Source organism: Cricetulus griseus, chromosome 6, assembly GCF_003668045.3.
Source record: "Cricetulus griseus strain 17A/GY chromosome 6, alternate assembly CriGri-PICRH-1.0, whole genome shotgun sequence".
Taxonomy (NCBI): Eukaryota; Metazoa; Chordata; class Mammalia; order Rodentia; family Cricetidae; genus Cricetulus; species Cricetulus griseus.
In genome coordinates this window covers 82,968,622-82,988,834 of record NC_048599.1, presented here as the reverse complement: position 1 = coordinate 82,988,834, position 20,213 = coordinate 82,968,622, and the positions used below count along the sequence as shown (strand labels likewise).

Below are 20,213 nucleotides of genomic sequence, written 5' to 3'. Positions count from 1 at the left end.
CACTGTACCTCTTCATTCTCCTTACCTTCTGGGGGATTTTTATTCTGATTGTTCCACACCACCAGAAGCTTGGACAGACTGGGCACCTTGGACACCTCGGTGATGACCCGGAAGAGGCTCTCCACACGGTCATAGGTGAGGACGATGGCGGTGAAGCCTTGTGACTGTGGTGGAATCAGCGGGAGGAAGAGAGGGTTGCTCACACTAGTCCACTTCTGCAAGAGGACAGAAAGGCGTGGATCAGAGGAGCTGCAGCAATACTAGCAAGAGCTAAGCCATTGTGACAAGTGTCCCCTCCACACCATCTGACACCACCTGCGCTGAGAAGACATTTCCACACAGCAGATTTGAAGCCCACGTCTACCTCCATTTCCTCCCCAAACCAGTGAGGTGGTGGTTGATGACTATGAAAGAATATGACTCTATAATGGCAGGGAGATGGACGAAGAGCTGAAAGGCTGAGAGGCTTGGAGAGGGCCACAGGGCGGAGTGGGGATGCCCACCTGCAGCATCCTGTGAGGGGAAGCCCAGAGGAGGGAGGGGGTGGAAGGTGCTGAAAGCAGGGCTGGGTAAATAGTTGTGTGGGGAAGCCCGACTCCAGTTCACAAACCCTCCCTTTCTCCCACTCAGCCAGGTTGATTCTCCACGAAAATGGATGGGATCTCCAGACAGGAACACAGGCATGGGAGGCAAACTCAGGATAAAATTCCAAGGTAGAATGAGGAGCCCTACAGCTGCCTTTCCATTCCCAGCCATATGGCTGTCTTGGCACCCCGAGCTCCCAGGGAAGCCCTCAGGCAGCACTTGGGTCCACAAAGGCCTTTTAGCAGTTCCCTCTTAATCTCAAACAGATTCTAGAATCACAGACAGTTCAAGAGCATCTTCAGCAGAAGTGGCACAGACCAAAGAAACAGACAAAGCTCAGAGTAGACAGACAATGGATGAACAGAACCAAGTTAAAACAACAAATGATATCCCCCAGGGAGAGAAGAGTTTTCACCCATGAAAACGCTATTTTTATTTTAAAATATCTGTCAAAGATCAGAAAGAACTCTTGGATGTTAAAAACCACAAGAGGGGTGTGTGTGTGTGTGTGTGTGTGTGTGTGTCTGTGTCTGTGTGTGTGTGTGTCTGTGTGTGTCTGTGTGTGTGTTTAAAGGATGAGGTTTCTAAGCTAAAAGGTGGTAAAATATTCCAAGCTAGTAAAGAAAAAAAAAAGGAAAAATAGGACAAAGGAGGAGGAGGAGGAGGAAGAGGAGAGGAGGAGGAGGAGGAGAAGGAGGAGGAGAAGGAGCAGGAGGAAAAAGCCCAGGGCGGTCTAGCACCCATTTAATAGGCTGTGCCAGGAAGAAAAAAAAAAACCTCAAAACCACAGAATATGAAAAACATGAATCTATCAAAGAAATTAAGCATGGTCTCAGTACATGATGGGAGAGGCAAAGGCTTCAGACTGTAATAGACCAAGAAAGAACAAACATAGAGGTGTTTAAAATATAGAGAGATATAAACCAAACAGAAAGATGAAACAAAGCAAACCACCATTTCTGCCTAGGGGGAAGCAAGGAGGCAAAGGTGAAAGGTTGACAATATGAATTTGCTGGACTAGTCTTAAAATATCTCCATAAATTAGAAACTTGTTCAAAATAAAGTTTTGAAAGTAAGAGAAAAAGGTAATAAAAGAAATGCAATCTTTATCTACTGTTAAAATATTAAATAGTTTAAGCATAACAATGTAAGTGAAAATTCTGCTATGCTAATGACAGATAAGAAACTATTATTAAGATGATCTTATATATTTTAAGGGGTTTCCTAATTCTTCCTAGGAACAGAATTCATGTTCTCTACAACCCACCCATTTCAAGAATACAGCAGGGCCTGCGGAGATGGCTGGGTAGCATAAGGACATCCCTAGAACCCATGTAAAAAAGCCAGGCATGCTCACAAGCAATAACAACCCCAGTGCTGTGTGGAATTCAGATTGAGGGGTCTCTGGAGCTTGCTAGTTACCAAGTATAGCTAAAAAGGAAAGCCTAGGCTCAGTGTCCCAGGGCAATAAGACAGAGTGGAGATAAAGACATATACCTGACATCCTCATCTGGCTTCTGTATTTGAAAATAGGCATGTGTACCCCATTCTCCCTCTCACGCCCATGTGTACACACATACACTATGCATATAAAGAATACAATGGCCCCTCTATATAACATTATTAAAAAAACTGTAATAAAATATATGCAACATTTCCCATCTAAGTGACTTGTAAGTATACAATCATTGCTACTAACTAGACCCATAATTGTATGTTAGCATGTTATTAGCCCAGAATAGCAATTTCCATGGGGAGAGGAACGTGTAAAGTCCCATCTGTCATGCTGGCTGCCCTGCACTTCCCTACAGCCCTTAGACTCTGGATTCCCAAGGTGCCCTATCAATCTACTCTATGCCACTGATGGACACCCATCACCACATGTGATAACAGCTGTCTGCCAGATGTGACAGCGTGGGCTAAGAAATGTACACAAACACATGGAGTACACATGGGACAGGGACTCAGGGAGTCTGAATGGGATTCCTGCAGTCCTCGTATGACCACAATATTAGAGCCTATGTGGCCAGAGATAGCTATCATTAGACTTCACAGCTCAGAGAGCCATGATATCATACTGACTTTGAGCTGCAGTCTGAGGACAGTGACTGATGTTAGTATCCATACCCTATAATCTTGCTACCTCTGCTTCAAGTCTCAGTCTTCATCTTGCCCTGGTTTCTATGGAACTAAAAAAGTTAGCAGGTGGCCTTATTTTTAAGTCACAGGTACTCCTCCAAGACCATCCAGGTGCTCTCTGCCATTACCATCCCAATCCACATACCCAGAAATGATATGCCTTAAGGGACACTTGAAAACCACAATTTGAAATGGAAAAAAAAAAAAGGAGGAGGGGGTTTGCTTTTTAAAAGAAGCATGTAAGACTACCTAATTGTGGAACTAGGCAAGACTCAGTGAGCCGCACATAAGTGCCATGCACAGGCTTTCACTTGCTTTAGCTCATTTGAAACTCCCAACCCCAAGACAGGGTTGTTCTCATCAAGGTGATGGAAGCTTGAGGCTAGAGACCACAAACTGTGTTCAAGGAAAGCTAACTTGTCAGTGATGGAACCTAAACAGCCCAAGCAACTTCACTCTGGAACCCAAGCCCCTCCCAAATTCTACAAACTCACTCAGCTGGGTAGGACATCAGGAAGTGGAGGGGAAGGTAGGCAAGCATTTGCTATATCTACCTACTCACTAGGACAAAAGTCCTCAAAATTCTTCTTTTAAATTTTTTTAATTTAAATTAGAAACAAGATTGTTTTACATGTCAATCCCAGTTCCCTCTCCCTCCCCTCCTTCCCTGCCCCCCCCAAATACCCTACCTATCCCAAACCATTTCTGCTCCCCAGTGAGGGTGAGGCCTTCCATGGGGGGAGGGTCTTCAGGGTCTGTCATATCCTTTGGGATAGGGCCTAGGCCCTCCCCCATGTGTCTAGGCTGAGGGAGTATCCCTCTATGTGAAATGGGCTCCCTAAGTCCATTCCTACGCTAGGGATAAGTACTGATCTACTACAAGAGGTCCCATAGATTTCCGAGACCTCCTTACTGACACCCACATTTATGGGGTCTGGATCAGTTCCATGCTAGTTTCCCAGTGATCAAGAGCTCCCTCTTGTTCAGGTCAGCTGTTTCTGCTCATCACTCCTCCTCCTCTGCAACTGGATTCCAGTTCAGTTCAGTGTTTAGCTGTGGGTGTCTGCTTCTACTTCCATTAGCTGCTGGATGAAGGCTCTGGGATGGTAAATAAGTTAGTCATCAATCTCATTATCAGGGGAGGGCATTTAAGGTAGCCTCTCCACTGTTGCTTAGATGGTTAGTTGGTATCATCCTTGTAGATCTCTGGACATTTCCCTAGTGCCTGATTTCATTTTAAACCTATACTGTCTCCCTCTTTGATGGTATCTCTTATTTTGCTCTCCTCTATTCTTCCCCTACACAACCTTCCTGCTCCCTTATGTCCTCCTCACCCCTCCTCTTCTCTCCTTAAAAGTCTTCAAAATTCTTGATCCTTATTATCAATTCTGGGCCAATAAACAAGAAACTATCCCCCAAAAACCTTGACTGCAGAAAGTACATTCAAAAACACACCACACATACAACCCTGAGATGAAATGGTCACATAAATTTACAAAGGTAAATATCCCACAGTCGCAGAAGGAAAAACGATTAAAACAACAAAACAAGGTCTGTGCTGTGGGAGGAAGGAGGAGAATGCCAATGCACTTGGACGCCTGCACAGCATGAAGGGGAGGTGCAGAGACTGCAAAGCCAGCATCAGAGGATAGGTGCCCTGGAATTTAACCTGAGGCACCCTGAGGGCACCTTGATCTGATTTCAAGATGCTACCAGGAGAAGGAGCCCTCTCTGGTGAGATGACAGATTTTTTTTCCCAGGTGTTTTTAGGAAGTGGCGGTCAGAGAAGGGAACAAGGAAAGGGGCAGTTTGCTGGGAAGAACTGCCATTTCCCATACTGCTGGCCTGTATCCCAAATAGGGCTGGAGCACGGGGAGGGCAGCACATGGGGGGCAGATGGAAAGGAGCTTAACCGACTGAAATATCGCCAGCCCTTTCCTGGAACTCCAGAGACTGAGAAGAGCAAGGAGGCACATGTGAGCTACAGATCCATCAGGGACAGAAACCATTCTGTGGACACACTGCCAGGACTCACTCAAGTGACTCCCAGGGTGAGTCAGCGCATTTGGAGCCAGTCTGGGAATCATGAGGCCTCAATCTGATTAGGGTTTCTCTTTCTTAACAGCTGTGCAACCTGGGCAAAGTACTTGATGTCTTCTGTGCCTCAGTTTCTCTATTAAATCCTCATGGCATTGCTGTTACCTTTCTAGGTGGTGCTACCTGGTACAGATGAGGGAAATGTACAGTCCTGGCCATCCACAGACACCGGAGAAGTAAAGCCAATGGCTGAACTTGTGTAGCTGTTTTTCCCATGTCTCAAAAAGTAGGGCAGTCTAAGCAATCTCGGGTCTCTCTCTCAGCACTTACTCTGTGAAATCATGCCTCCTCTCCAGCTTCACCAGCATTCCCCAGTGACCTGGTTTACCTGAATTCTACCCTGCTACTCGTCCAAATACACGATTTTTATTTCCACCATTTGTTCTTTTCCTTCTGAGCCTCTGTTTTAAGCACTCCGAAGGCTCTGAGGGCAGGAGACATACCATCCAGTGCCTAGTGCTATTACAAAAGCTGGAGAACAGAAGATTCAGATCCGACAACCCAGGCCCCACTCCACTTGTCCTCTCTGGAAGGACACAGGAAGCCCGAGTTTTGAAATAGTTTCTGACTTGATGAATTCATTTTACAAGTACTTTCCAAGAATCTCACCATGTTCAGAAGTATAGGATTTTACTACAATATTTAAATGAAGCAGAGGCCTTGTCACTGATTATTGTTATGACATAAAACATATTTCTGTCAGCAGCTGTTTCTTCAAGAGTGGGACTGTGATAATACCTATTTCCCTGTGGAATGATGTTTAAATGAGATTGTGCATGCAAACACTTAGGATAGAATACATGACTATTAGTTTAAAGCAAACACAAAACTTACCCTGATCTTCCCACTGTGTGTTTTTGTCTGCTACAATGAGTTGGCAATGCAGAGACCGTTCCTAGCAGTGTTGCTTCAGGAACAATTCATATGTCTACATTTTCTAATCATATTCTTCAAACCTAGATCAGTGTTCAAGATGTAAAGATGAACACATTCCTCAGTCTCACAACAGTGAGGTGAATTGGGTGGAAAAGGCAGCAGGGTAGAATGATAAATTACAATGCAGGCAGTATAACAGGGTATCACACAGGATTCCACCTCAGCAAGCAGAGGTCCAACAACACCCCCCACCCTGGGAAGGCAAGCTGCAGTAGGGACAAGCAGGGGAGGGCAGACAACTGAATAGCTTGTTCAGAGTTTAGCAGACAAAGAGGATCCAGGATCCTGCAGGGTGGTGTCTGAAGGGGGAGATCAGAAAGGCTGAAGCCATAGCGTGAAAATGAGAAGCCTCTTCTGACAGGCCTTTTCAGTTCTACAACTGGCTTAGTTGTTTCTTTTGAAGCTTTCTTCTCCTGAGTGGTGTTTTACTGATGAATGAACATGGTGGCTACCTTCAAAGTTCACAGGTAGAAAGCCCTGGCAGGCAATGGGCTTCTGCAGCAAGCACCACCCCCTCCTTAAACATAATCCCATTTGGCTGCAGAGCTCAGCAGCAGGGTGGAGAAGAGGCAGCTTTTAATTGGGGCCCATGCTACTGTGCTGCTGGGGTAAGGTCAACAAACCAAGTCCAAAGAAATATCCCACTGGAGAGGGACATTTCAAAAAAAAAAAAAAATGGCATTTAGTCACCTCTGAAATACCTTTCAGGACTGACCCCTGCTGGCTGGTCACACAGAGTGTCTACAGTCTGGGACCTCTTGACCCCACTTTCTGCAGGAAATCAGGCAAATTTAAACCTCCATAATTTACTCAAGACTCTGGCTTCTGCCTGGAAAAAGCAAACAATGCTGGCAATTAACCCTGGTGGCTAATTAAGTCTCCACTATGGCACGATGCATCCAGCAATAGGGTCAGGAAAGAAGGCAAAGCCATCATGAGGTGGGATGGTAGGTACCATGGCAATGTCTAAACCTATTATTTCCTGTGAAAGCAGTCCTGTCGTAGAATTCTTAGAATCAAAGCCCAAAGCCATCTTGGCTATGGTTACTGTGCAGAAACAAAATGGCCTTTGCCAGCCATTCTGAAATGGTCTTACTGGGTTCACTTGGGGGCTGTAAGAATCGGGAGGGAGAAAGCCATGTTTCACTATCAATTACAGGCCTCTGTCAATCTGACCAATCCCAATACCAGCACAGGAGAAGCCAACGGCCGCTGGAAACCCAATTCCCATTACCCACTATGTCAGAGGTACTTTATGTCCCTCTGTACAACTCCATGCAGAAACAAGAGATGTGGACAGACATTTGAGTCAGCTTATATTTGATATAAACAGAGGTATTTCCCTGAGTGAAAAGTGAGACATCAGAGAAGAGAGGAAGAGAAGACCGGCTGTTACACAGAAGCCTGGAGCCCCTGTAATGAGCAGCCTTACCTATTCCTACCTTGATAGAAAGGGCAGTCTTGTTGGTTGTTTTGAAGTTATCAACCCTTACCTCAATGTGGTTTCAATTATGAATTACCAGACTAAGGGGCGGGGGGAGAGAAAGCTTTGATTTATTCTTTTTTGCTCCAATTATGCATGATGTGTTTCCACAGAAGACTTTGAAAAGTATTTCATCATGCCTCTTATCCTGCAGTGGTCAAAGGGCAATGCTGACAGGAGTTAACCCTTTCCTGCCTCACACAGGTTCAAAGAAACTATGGATAGATGTGGGCCAAGGCCTCTGAAGCAAAGGAAGCATGGAGAGGGTTAAGAGTTTACATCATGTTGCTCACTTGCACAAGGGTGGTGTCCCCTGTCTAAAATGGTGAGATGATATTTATGTTAATGGTTACTGGGAGATATGAAAGGGGCAATCAGTAATGTGGCCCATGCTGCCTTGACCATGAAAACTCTAGAGCCCCAACTACCCACAGCCCTCTTCCAGAGCGTGCTGATGGCCCAAGTGTACTTTCAAGCAAGATTTCTTAGTTCATAGAGGAAGGAATAATAATAACTGGATGTTCTGAAAAACAAGAATAATGCCAAAGGCCAAATTTCACTGATGATACACGAGACAGACACATGGAAGATAAAGATCAAAGGCCAGAAGACTAAAACAACTGTCAACTATGATGACAGTGGCTGCCCATCTCTAGGCATTTCTGACATCTGACCACATGTGCCTCCTTTCCTATGTCTGAAGACACTGAGAGCCACAATGATGAAGGTAATTCAAACAATTCTCTGTCCTCTAGATGTATGAGTTCTTCTTTGGAGACTGGGTTCTTGATGGCTTCCTATCCAACCTTTATTAGGAATAACTGACTTGTGGTTTGTTGGTCTTCCTGGGTCTGAGGCCTGGTATCATCTAACAGTTCTGCAAACTCTCAGACATCATCCTTTCCAAAAAGCCTCCTCCTTCTCTTCTGTAGCTCCAAGTGTCAGCTGTATACCTCTGCACACCTCTGTTCTCCACACCACCCCACCTCTGCACACCTCTGTTCTCCACACCACCCCACCTCTGTACACCTCTGTTCTCCACCCCACCCCACCTCTGCACACCTCTGTTCTCCACCCCACCCCACCTCTGCACACCTCTGTTCTCCACATCACTTCACAGTTTCCACTTCTGTCTCTCTGGGTTATGTTCTATTCATGTCTTTGGATCTAATACTCTGGTCTAATCTGGATGTTCCAACATCTCAGTTTCTGCTGCTCTCACTTGGGCTTCGAGTGGTTTCTGATGGTGAGCTACTCACTAGAACTTTACTGAAAGGACTAAGAGCCAAACTGAGGATAAATTCCTCAAGTCAGGGTCTGAGCATCACGAATGTGCTCTATCTAGTTCCCTACTAGAGCTTATTTAGGCTAGCCTCATGGTGTGAATGTAGCCCACAGCCCACACAGGGTGGGGTGGTTTGTGAGCTCTCAGTACTGAACCAATCTATACAGGTCACTTCTTATGTTACCAAGACACAGCTCTCCATGTCTGACGTAGATGGGTCACAGGTGACAAATCCTGCTTTCCCCTTCCCATTTCACACAGTGAACAGGTTGAATCTTCAGATCACCAAAGAACATAGACTTCCCCAGTGAACACTTGCTAATCACCCATCCTCCCAGGGCACCAAGAGCCAGTTTATTGGGTGGTTCAGATACTTTCAAGCCAGTTCAGTAACAGGTTAAAAGTGACCCATAATACTTATCTGTTAGTTTACTCAGTTGTTACTCAGTTGGGAGAAATCTTTTTTACATGTACATGGTCAAGTTAGTCATTAACTACCATGTCTCTTATTTAATTTGAGAGCCAAGTTTGTGCATCAGCTGAAAATAATTCTCATGAAAATTTGGCGGCAATTATCAGTTGAAGTGTTGGGCAGAGAATTTCCACATAGGACAGGCCCTATACTTCTTCAGACCTTCATTTGCTCACTGAAAACCTAAGAGGATACAGCAGTATTATGGATGATGGTGAAGGTGAGTGTGTATTGCATTCTAAGAAGACTACCACTGAACTACATCCCAGCCCAGGAGGAAGGACCTGAAATAAGTATGTCTCCCTTCCTTCATCAGTAAGGACCAAGTGAGTAGAATGCTGCTTTGGGGGTGAAAGGACTAGACAACAGAAAATAATAAGACAAACACCTTGGTACAAAGAATATCCCTCTGTAAATTTCAATTCTCCGCTGCAGAGTCCCATCCAATTCTGAATTCATGTTTCTATATGATAAAGCACTATATAGCCTGACCTCTGTATCTGTGGGTCATGCATACAAAGAGTAGACAAACTTTGGATTGAAAATACTTAAGAGAAACACTGAATCTGTAACAAGGATATAGACTTTCCTTTCTCGCTTGTATTCCCTGAGCAATAAAGTAAAACTGATGTTCGCAAAGCACTTACACTGAATCAAGCATTATAAGCAATCTAGAGATTATCTGTCTACAAGAAAATGTGCACAGATTGAGCACAATTACACCACTTGACACTAGGGGCTTAACCATCAGTGGGTTTTAGTATCCATGGGGACCCTGGGACCAATCCCCCACAGTTGCTGAGGGTCAACTGCATTAGTGGCTAGTTATAACATTAACAACTTTTAAAAGTACTGTGCCATTTATAAAATTCTCCCTTGTAAATTATACCTCTAATTTTTCATAATCATCCTACTTAAGAATCATCCTCATGATTCCTAGTTTACAAATAAAGATAAATGAATTTCAAAGAGGGAAGAAACCTACTCAAAGTAAAACTAGTGAATGCTCTTGAACTCAGGTCTGATTCCAAAATGTCCTTTCCTTTAAAAGTTCAGGCACCAATAAGTAATAAGGAATTAACTTCTATATTCCTCTACAGCCATTAGCATCCCTAAGCCCATCCCTACAGACAATGGAACTGTTGCAGAGGAGAGTCCCTCAGTCACCTCAAGTCACTCAGACCATAAGCAGTAAAGGAGGATTAAAAGGCACAGTTCAGAAATGTCTGGGTTGTACTTAGCTTACTGAAGGCTCAGGGGTTAAACCTACCTGCCTGCCTCTTGAAAATTCCTGCTATTATCTGAGGCTTAGCCACTTCAATCTTTTCTCTATGTAGCTCCGAATTTTGCATTTGGCCAGATGCCCACCCTGCATTTATAGTGCCAAACTACTGTCAAGAAGAGCAGGAAGGGTGGTCACTGATTGCTTTTCAGGTAGTAGAGGAAAAAGTTGACATTTCATCTTCCTATTCCTTGGAAAGGAAGGCAATCATTTATAAGAGCCCTCATCTGGCTGTGGCCTCCATCAGTGGGATGGACAGAAGCCAGTGAAACAGCTCAACATAAGCCATATTAAAAGAATTTGGAATGAGCAAAGAGAGGATTCCAGATGTTGATACTTTCAATAATTCATGAGTTATAACAGTCTGCAAGCAATAAATTTCACTAAATATATCTATGATATGACTGCTTAAGATATTGGCAAAGATAATAGTCATTGATTTTATTGGTTTGCAATTTGATATATCAAAAATAACAATTCTACTGTTTGACAGGAATAATGCACAAGATTTGGATTGTTTTTAGAACAAAGTCTTCACACACAATCATCACCCCTAGACCCATTTCTTCATGAGGATACTGACAACAGCTGAAAGACCTCCATGAAAAAACTCATAATTTACTTGATTCCAAAAGTAATAGTCCAAATAGTCACTTATAGTCCAAAGACAGCAACTGAGACAACTAAACCACTACTTCTCCAGAGAGAGTAAGCAAGTTTACAATCTCACCTAACTATCCCATGCTTGAAAAATTCCAGCAGTTTGAAAGAACGCATGTGTGGACTCATGTGCTGGCAGCCCATTGGCTCTATCAGCGAGGTCGGCTGTGAGGTGGGAAGATTTCACAGGCGCTCTTGGGAACGGTTAAATTACAGCTCATGACATTTGAGCTCAAAGCACCGCCACAGTTATGACCAAGAACATCAGAGTTTTGTATGGCTGTGAGCTGACATGAGCACAGCACATAAGGAGAGCTGGTAAGGTGGAAGCAACAGTCTCCACAACACAGCCACTTCTTAATTCTCTGGAATTTCACTAAGGCACATGTTTTGTCTACTGTGTTTTCCTCTGTTTCTTCTTGGGTGGAAAGAAAGAAGGCATGAACCCACAAGGGCAAAAAGAACAGGGAAGGAGACAATGATGGATCAGGGTCTGACAAGTTTTTGGAAGCTGAAACACATGGAGTCTTTCTTTTCAAAAATCCTCTTGCTGTAAAACACATAGAAATCTAGGATGAAATATAACAAAACTCTTTTTCAACCTGCAGCTGAGGCCACAGGAAAAGGCAAAGTCCTGAGTCTAAGAACAAAGCAGAAACTCAAGGGGAGTGGAAGACACTGGACCCAGGAGGGCAGAGGCTATGGCTATGCACGACGATGCTCAGCTTCAGTGGCTTTGAGGCCAGAGAGGGGGAGAGTGGGAAGGGAGACTTGGACACTAGGCATGAGTGATCAATGAAGGAAGAGGAGCCGGAAAAGCCACCTGCTAGGACATACTCTGGACCTGAGCCTGGGATGATGACAGAGGTTCTCCTCAGGAAAGTTTAATGGAAGGTCGCTTTCCTGCATGTTTGGGTTTAACAGAGAATATGTGAAGGTCTGGATATTCAAGCTGAGGAGCAAATGTGGGAAAGTGATTTATCTCTATGTTACCTCCAGAGCACTTGAAGAAGCATTAATTTATTAACTAATAAATGCCAATAAAGAAATGAATGAATAAAGTAAAGCAGAGTGAAAAGTAATCCCCTCTTAGCCCAAGTTGTAACAATTTCCACAGAAAACCTCGTCAAAGATGAACTAACACTCCAAAGCAACAATCAGGTGACCAATGACAAGCTGAGACCTCACACGGATTTCAGAAAGTTGGAGCAGTGGAGACTATAAAGTATATGTTTCAGATGCTTCAAGACATAAAAGAAGAAACTAAAGAGAGTCAGATGGGTTCAGGGTTCAAGGTCAGCTTAGGGTGTAGAGTGAGCCCCTGTCTTAAAAATAAAAACATAAGGCCAAGAAGACAGATTTAAGTAACCAAAATGAGTTTCTACAAATAACCACTGAATTTAAAACACAATAGATAGACAAAAGCATGCCTTAGTCACCACTGAAGAAATGGGGAAATGGCTGTGAAAACATTATCCAGCATAAGAGATATGAAAATGTGGAAAATCTGAGAGACAAAAGCAACAAACAGAAAATAAAGGCAGAAGGAAAAAAAGTTGCACACAAAATTTAACAAGATTCTAGAAAAAATAATTAGTGAGAAACACAGATATTAACATTCATAGAAAAGATGAATTAGTTACCAAAGTAACAAAAGACAACAACTCAGCCTCAAAAGCAGAGAACTACAGGCAGCCTACTCAGGCAGGAATCCACATGGGATTTAAATTAGAGAGTGTAAATTTGAAAATAAAAGGATATTTACAGTTTGAAAAGCCACCATGTCCCTCATATGACACATAATAAAAGGAAACAGTAATGAGGCACTGGAAAAGCCTGGAAGAAACCTGTGATCCAAGCCGCCATCACAACAATGGGACAAACTGACCACCTGAATCCTCTGACATGACAAGATCACATGCTTTTGTGATATTACTGACAAAAGTGCATAATTTGGATCTGACCAGGCAAAAGCACCAGATACTCCAAATCCAAAGACGTCTCGGAGACCTTGAGTGCCTTGTCATCCAGCAGGCGTTGATCTCCTGCAGCTTATCTATAGGCTGTGTGCAGCTTTGTTTTTGAATAAAGTTCCTTGCTGCTTCGCAGAAGAAAAAGGGCTGTGTGTGTCTTACTATACATATAACAAATTCTCTTCTAAATATTCAAAAATGTCATTCCACAAAACAAGGAATGAAAAACTGCTCTAGACCTCAGGAGTAAAAGCTACAGAAATGAGTGCAATGGCAGTTTCTTTCACTATGATGGACACTGTCTGAATAACACCGTCTAAGTAGTAATATAGTATCACTGTATTGGTGAGATAATTCTATATGAGAAATATTCAAGAATAAAGGTGCATAATACTTACACCTTCTAAAAGGTTCAGGAATATATCTGAACACATACACATGGAAAAACAGAACTGTGATAAATTATTAACACTGGGGGAATATGAGTAAATGTGAGTATATAAAAACTGCTACTTTGTAAAACTTCAATTCTGAACTGTAATAAAAAAACATTGTTCTGGGGATTTAGATCAGGGCACAGCATTTGCCTAGTACACACAAGGCCTGGGTTCAATCCACAGCCTCAGAAAAGCAAAGAAAGAAAGAAATAGAATTTTTAGCCAAGTGTGAAGGCATACACCTATAGTCCCAGGGCTCATGGGTCTGAGACAGAAGGGACATTTATGTTCAAGAGTTCAAGACCAACCTGGGCAATAGTGAGTCTCAAAAAATATAAACAAACAAACAAAATTCAGACTAATAATGAATGATATAGCAAAGCAAAATCAATCACTTAATCAATCAAATAAGCAAGCAAGCAATCAGTCAATTCTATGCTTCCTAACAGTGATGAAGACAAGAAGACAGACATTGGAGCTCCTTGGAGACATTCAATAAAACAGTTAGTCGGTTAAAGGTCCCTAAACCTAAGGCACAGAGAGGCCAACCCCATTCTTAGACTTTGGAGAAGGAAAGATTATTCTATGGGCCAAATGAAACTGAGAGATCCCAGACTCACCATCACCAAGACTAGGAGGAAGGGTGAGGTACCATCTACAGAAGGAAGAGCAAGGACCATCTCCTTCCCTTACTCAGTTCCCAAATGCTTGTCCACACTTGTCCCACACTTCTCTGTGGATCCCACACTTGTCCACCCTTCTCTGGCCCTCCCCTGGGCACAAAGACTATTCTCTAGAGCAATAACCTAGTCCAAGGGAAATAACTATCAACACTAACATTTGGGCAAATGCCTGGGTCCTCTGACCTGAGTATAGCCCATCACTGGCAAAGCTTATCTAGTCCTGAGCTTCCATCAGCTTTCAGTGCCTCACTCACAAGAGCTAATGCCACAACTGGTAAGGTATATAAAGAAATCTTTCATTGCAAAAGAGCAAATAAAAAATTAGAAAAGAAATAAAAGAAAACAGCACAAGCAAATAAAACCACAAACAGTATCTTCAGAAATGGAAAATCATGTACCTTTAAAATAAAAAGCCAGGCATTGGTAGTGCATGCCTTTAAGCCCAGCACTCAGGAGGCAGAGGCAAGTGGATCTCTGTGAGTTCGAGACCAACCTGGTCTACAAGAGCTAGTTCCAGGACAGTCTCCAAAGCCACAGAGAAACCCTGTCTCGAAAAACCAAAAATAAATAAATAAATAAATAAATAAATAAATAGAACTGATATGGCTTTTATTTTTAATCAAAAGTTAAAAGGTAAAGGAAGAAAATGTCAGAAAAATGAGAACAGAAAGACCAGGCCTGGCAAGAAAAGAAGCAGAACTAATGCATACATTCACCATCCAAATAATAGATGCTGCAGAAAGAAAGGAGAGGACAGAAGACAGTAACCAAAGATACTCAAGAAGAAAATGAGAAAATGTCTTTGCACTGAAAGGTATGAATTTCCAGCTTGAAAAAGCTTAGATCAGTACTGTCAGTAAAAACACTCCTGTGAGGGCACACTACTCTAAAATTTTAGAACACAGAGGTTGCCAAGGGTTGCAGGAAAACAACATTAAAAGCCAGTAATTAGATGCCTCTAATCCCAGCACTTGGGAGGCAGAGACAAGCAGATCTTTGAGTTTGAAGCCAGCCTGGTCTACAGAATGAGTTCCAGGACATCCAGGGCCACACAGAGAAACCCTGTCTCAAAACAAAAATAGAAAACAAAACTATGTTTTCCACCAGAATTCTGAGTCCAACCAGTCATCACACTTAGGAAGCTCTTTGGAAGGTAAAAACCAGAAAAGGAAGATGTCAGGCCCTGGAAAAGGAAACTGCACAATGCAGAGAGGAAGCAGAATTCCAGAATGGCAGAGGATCAGGATGACAGCTGCACAGAGAGCCAAAGAGGACTCACTCAGACTGCAGCACAAGACAGGGCTCCAAAAGCAAAGAAAGAAGCCTGGAGTGTACCTGCACTGACCACTTTGTTATCTTAACTAGAGTGGTTAGTGAAAATCACTGCAAAGTAGAGAGAAAAAAGTAGCTATATCTCCCTGGAAAACAGGGAATCAAGAATACTTCACGACTTGGCTCAGCTGAAAACCATAATTATATAACCCTAATTATGCATAAGGTAAACACCATTTTAATGAAAAGCAATGATGTGTCACCCCTGGATAGATGCATAGCACAAAACACACAGGGAAAATGGAGAGAATGGGAGAAAAAGTGCCAATTTGAAAACGATGTCTTAGTAAGAAATTTAAGAATTTCATTATGAGCATTTTGTATGGAATCAGAAAGACAACCAGAGGAACTGGAAGAGTTGAAAGCAGCTGCCCCCAGGAACAGGCTCAAGTGTTTATGTGAACGATTACATTCATGTGTGAAACAATACTATTTTTAAACAATAAAATGAAGAAATATTGCAGAGAGAGTAAAAGAGAGGGGATAAAAATCAAGCAATGTGGCCTTTTTTCTAATCTACAACTATAATGACCTGGTTATGAGAAAACCTCATTCAAATATTACTTTGGACACTCTTAAACTATATCCTGGGGCCCGATGATGGAAGCCCAAACCTTAAATTCCAGCACTCAGAGGCAGAGGCAGGAGATCTCTGTGAGTTCAAGGCTAGCCTGGCCTGCAGAGCTGTTACACAAAGAAACCCTGTCTCAAATCAGAAGAAAACCAAACCAAAAACCAAACTATGTTCTGGGATTGCTGAGGCAGAACTGAAGGGAACCTGGCCACAGCCCCTGAAGGCCAGGGCTCTGCCATGCTAATTGATACGTGATAGCTGGTGCAGGGTAGCCAGCATGCTCTCAATTCATTTGCTGCCATTGTCTAAAACATTATTCTACTCACTGCCTTCCCACATGCTGTGCGATGTCAAGAGGCAACCAGGTTTGATTCATGAATGCTGGGGCCCTCCAAGTGGACCTCAAGTAAAGGATAGAGAGAGGCAGGGCCACATCCACAGCACCTGGGGGTAGGGATTCACCCAGTAACCCCCTCAGGGGTGCCATGAAGATGTCTGTTAGGCAGTGGAAGAGCCCTTCCACTGCAAAAGATTTGATTGACATGGTTGTGATCTCAGCCACACCCCGAAGTTTGCTCTTTCATATTCCTTAAATATTCTCCCCATTCAAATCTGGCTTGGCATCTGGTACTTCCTGTCTGTCTGACCTGAATTGGCCAAGCTCCGTAGGTCTCCATCTTTCTATCGGCAAACCGAAGCCCAGTTTTCTTTACTCCCTAACTGCTGATAACTTGAGACGACAGGCGTTTCCCTGCAGCTCTTCACAGAAAAGTCTAGAATTTGAGGTAGCATACTAGACCACTTGTGCAAATGCTACCCAATTCATGATACACTTCTAAAAACATAATTCAAAAATTTTAGTTAAAATGCAGACTTGCATTAACTAAATTTCTGAATTGCATACGTATTTTTATCTAGGCAGTAGGAGGAAAACGGTCTGAGAATCAGCCAAGAAGTCCCCTCGGGGAAAAGACCCTCAAATTCCAGAGGAACATTCCACAGCTCAGAAGTTAAAGGGCCAAGTTAAGCCAGACAATTTGTTAAACTGGTGTCTTTCCCACTGAGGGTTCTGCTTCAGGTGTCACAGCAGCCTTCCTGGGCTGCAGAACAAGCAGTCATTGTGAGCAGGAGCCATCTGGACAACTGAGTGTAAGCAGCCTTCAGTCATAGGTGCAGCAGAGACAGACAGAGCCCAGATAGCCTTCCAATGCTGCTAGTCTAAACCCTGCAGGTCAAGAGGAGGGAAGAGATGAGGATGGGCAAGCCTTCCCGAGTCAGTGAGCCAGGGTGTGGAGAGTAAGTCAAACTTCACATCAAAGCGTGCTCCTTAAGCCAGCAGCAGCATACACTAGACTCAATGCCTGGGAAGCCACACAAGTGTGAGTTCTATGCATGCAACCTCTCCTTGAGCTGGACAGGCAGGGGCCTGTATTCAAGTACCCCAGATTTGCCCAACTGAGCAAATGGTTGGCACCTACCAACCAGGAGCTCTCATGTAACAGCTCAGAGTGTAGACAGTCCTTTGCACTTGCCATTTTCAGACCCTAGATTTGGACAGAGGCTTACAGGACTTCCACATAAATACATAACCCTTATGTGACCAGTCGACTTCAGGTAAGTCACCCCTCTAGCTGGACTTCATTGTAACTAGCTTTTGTTATTCCATCTTACTCTTACAATTATACACTTTAAGAAGCCTCCCCCAAATTCCTCATTAATTTTTATTAATAGCCATGATAAGAATTCCTGTCTGTCTTCCTTGTTCCAAGTCTGATGTCTTAGAGTTTCTATTGGTGTGATAAAACATCATGAGAGCTTTGGGGAGAAAAGGTCTTTTTTGGCCTACAGCTGTAGTCCAGCATGACTGGAAGTCAGGGAAGGAGCTCAAGGCAGGAACCTGGAGGCAGGGACTGATGCAGAGGCCAAGGAGGAGGGCTGCTTACTGGTTTGCTCCTCATGGCTTGCTCAACCAGCAGCCAGGACCACCAGTCTAGGGGTGACACCACCTATGATGATCTGGACTCTCCTATATCAATCACCTATCAGGAAAATATACTATTGGTTTCTCTAAAGGTCAAAGTGGGGCATTTTCTTTTCTAAAATGAGTCTAGCTTGTGTCAAGCTAAGATAAAACTAGACAGAATAGTAAATGCGGGAAGAAAAGAGAGAAGGCAATCTTTCCTGGTATTGTTGCTGATTAAAACTTGAAAAAAAATGTGTCCACCCAAAGAGTAAATATAATCATAATGAAATAAAAATCATATTATAGACAACTAATGAGGAAATGTACAATTATAAGAGGATTTTATTTTTGATGTTTTAAAAGAGTGTCATTGAGATGATTCAGCTTTGGTAGCACATGGCAGATAATCCAGATGTAATGCGAAATACTTTCTGTCTCTGTCCAGCATCTTGCATATCTGAGATCAGAGGTGTAGGGTAGTGTCTTGGGGAAAGCCTGGCTGCTTTGGCCAGCCCAGAAACAGCATCAGGGACAGTGAGGCAGGGGGGCAGGGGCTGAAGGAGATGATAACATTGGGTGCAGGTGCAGAGAGAGAGAGAGATCAATGGGTAGACAAGCAGAAAAGGTAAAAGATACAGGAAGCCTTGGGACGTGCTAAGAAAATTCAGGATAAAAACATGCACTCTTTCTTTTTTCTTTTTCTTTTTCTCTTTTGTTTATTTTTCAAGACAGGGTTTCTCTGTGTAACAGTCCTGGAACTTGATTTGTGGACCAGGCTGGCCTCAAACTTACTGAGGCCCACCTGCCTCTGTCTCCCAAGTGTTGAGATTAAAGGCGTGCACCACCACCGCCCAGATATATATATGTATGTATGTATGTATGTATGTATGTATGTATGTATGTATGTATGTATGTATGTATTTTATGTATATGGGTGCTTTGTCCACCTGTACATTTGCACAACAGAAAAGCACATCATATCCCGTGGGACCACAGTTAGAGATGGTTGTGAGCTATCACATGAGTGCTGGGAATTGAACTCAGGATCTCTGGTGCAGCCAGTGCTCTTAACCACTGGGCCATCTCTCTAGGCCCTGCATTCTTTCTTTTTAAAAACAACTTTTGATGTGTGTGTGTGTGTGTGTGTGTGTGTGTGTGTGTGTGTGTGTGTGTGTGTTCATGTGTGGTGGAATATACATGTACATACATTTTTTTAGAGACCAGGTATCCACCCCCAGTTCTGGGATTACAGGTGTGTACCACCACACCTGGCTTTTTCACAGGGTGCTGGGGATTACACGCAGGTTTTACTGTCTGAACTCTCTCTCCATCCCTATTTGCCTCTTAACCATATTGAGCTTAGAGAGAAGTCCTTCCCCAAGCACAGTCTCCTAATCCAGGCATATATGCTACTTCCAATTAGTGCTCAAGGTTCCCTGTGGGAAGTACTCCCAGGTCCTGAGAGTGGAATACCATGTAACTGGCCTCACCCTATCGATTAGAACACTAAACATCTGGTGATGGATGCTCTAGGCGGCCACTCTTCACTGTCTGTCACACACAGCCATAGCCATTTCTATATTAAATGAAGACAGCTGTATCTATCCAAAATACGGCTTTCACCTCTCATTCCCCTGTCTGAGCATGCACAGAGCAGGCGGGAGGCCAGCAGCACACCTCTAAGCAGTTTAGAGCATCCTTGATTTACTGAGCACCATCCACACCTACTCCCACCTCGGGTGTCTGACACTGTAAATCTGCTGGAATCTACAGGACAGACTCCCCTGCAGACTGGGCTCAGAGTAATCTCATCTAGAGTCAGTTAAATATTCCTGAGGGGAGGGAGAAGTCAGCTACACATGAATCATTGCTACCCAGCCTCCCGCCTGTTGCTTCCACTGAAGACTCAGAAGCAAGCAGCCCTAGGTTGTAAATCAGGAATCTCATCATCTCACTGACTAGAGATGTGATAAATACCGAAGTGCCCTGAACAGGTATTTAAGAAAGAACCAAATGAAAAATATCAAATACATTTCTGGATGTATATCTAGATTTATGCCTTTTATACTTGTGTCCTTTATCAAACTATGAGTTCCTCATTTTGACCATTCTGTCTTAAACTCCAAGCATATCCATTTCAAAACTACACAATTTCACATTTTCCCTTAATCTATACTTGCAAAAGAGAATTGAAACTCTAATTATTTAAACACTCAGGGTGAAGTCCTGATTCCTAGACTTTCTGCCTGACTATGCTGGAACACTTGTGTGCATTCTGCACAGGAACACGCTTGAGAATCTTCAGTTCAAAC

General features: G+C 43.3%; 1 protein-coding gene across 7 annotated transcripts in view; it reads right to left on the bottom strand.

Moving 5' to 3' along the window:
* Ext2 (exostosin glycosyltransferase 2) overlaps nucleotides 1–20,213 on the bottom strand; it is a 138,801-nt gene that overhangs the window by 48,529 nt on the left and 70,059 nt on the right. For all 7 annotated transcript variants that reach the window (XM_035446092.1, XM_035446095.1, XM_035446094.1 and 4 more), the window contains one exon: nucleotides 26–215. In XM_035446092.1, the coding sequence (XP_035301983.1) occupies nucleotides 26–215 (190 nt within the window). The remainder of the gene's footprint in view (nucleotides 1–25; nucleotides 216–20,213) is intronic.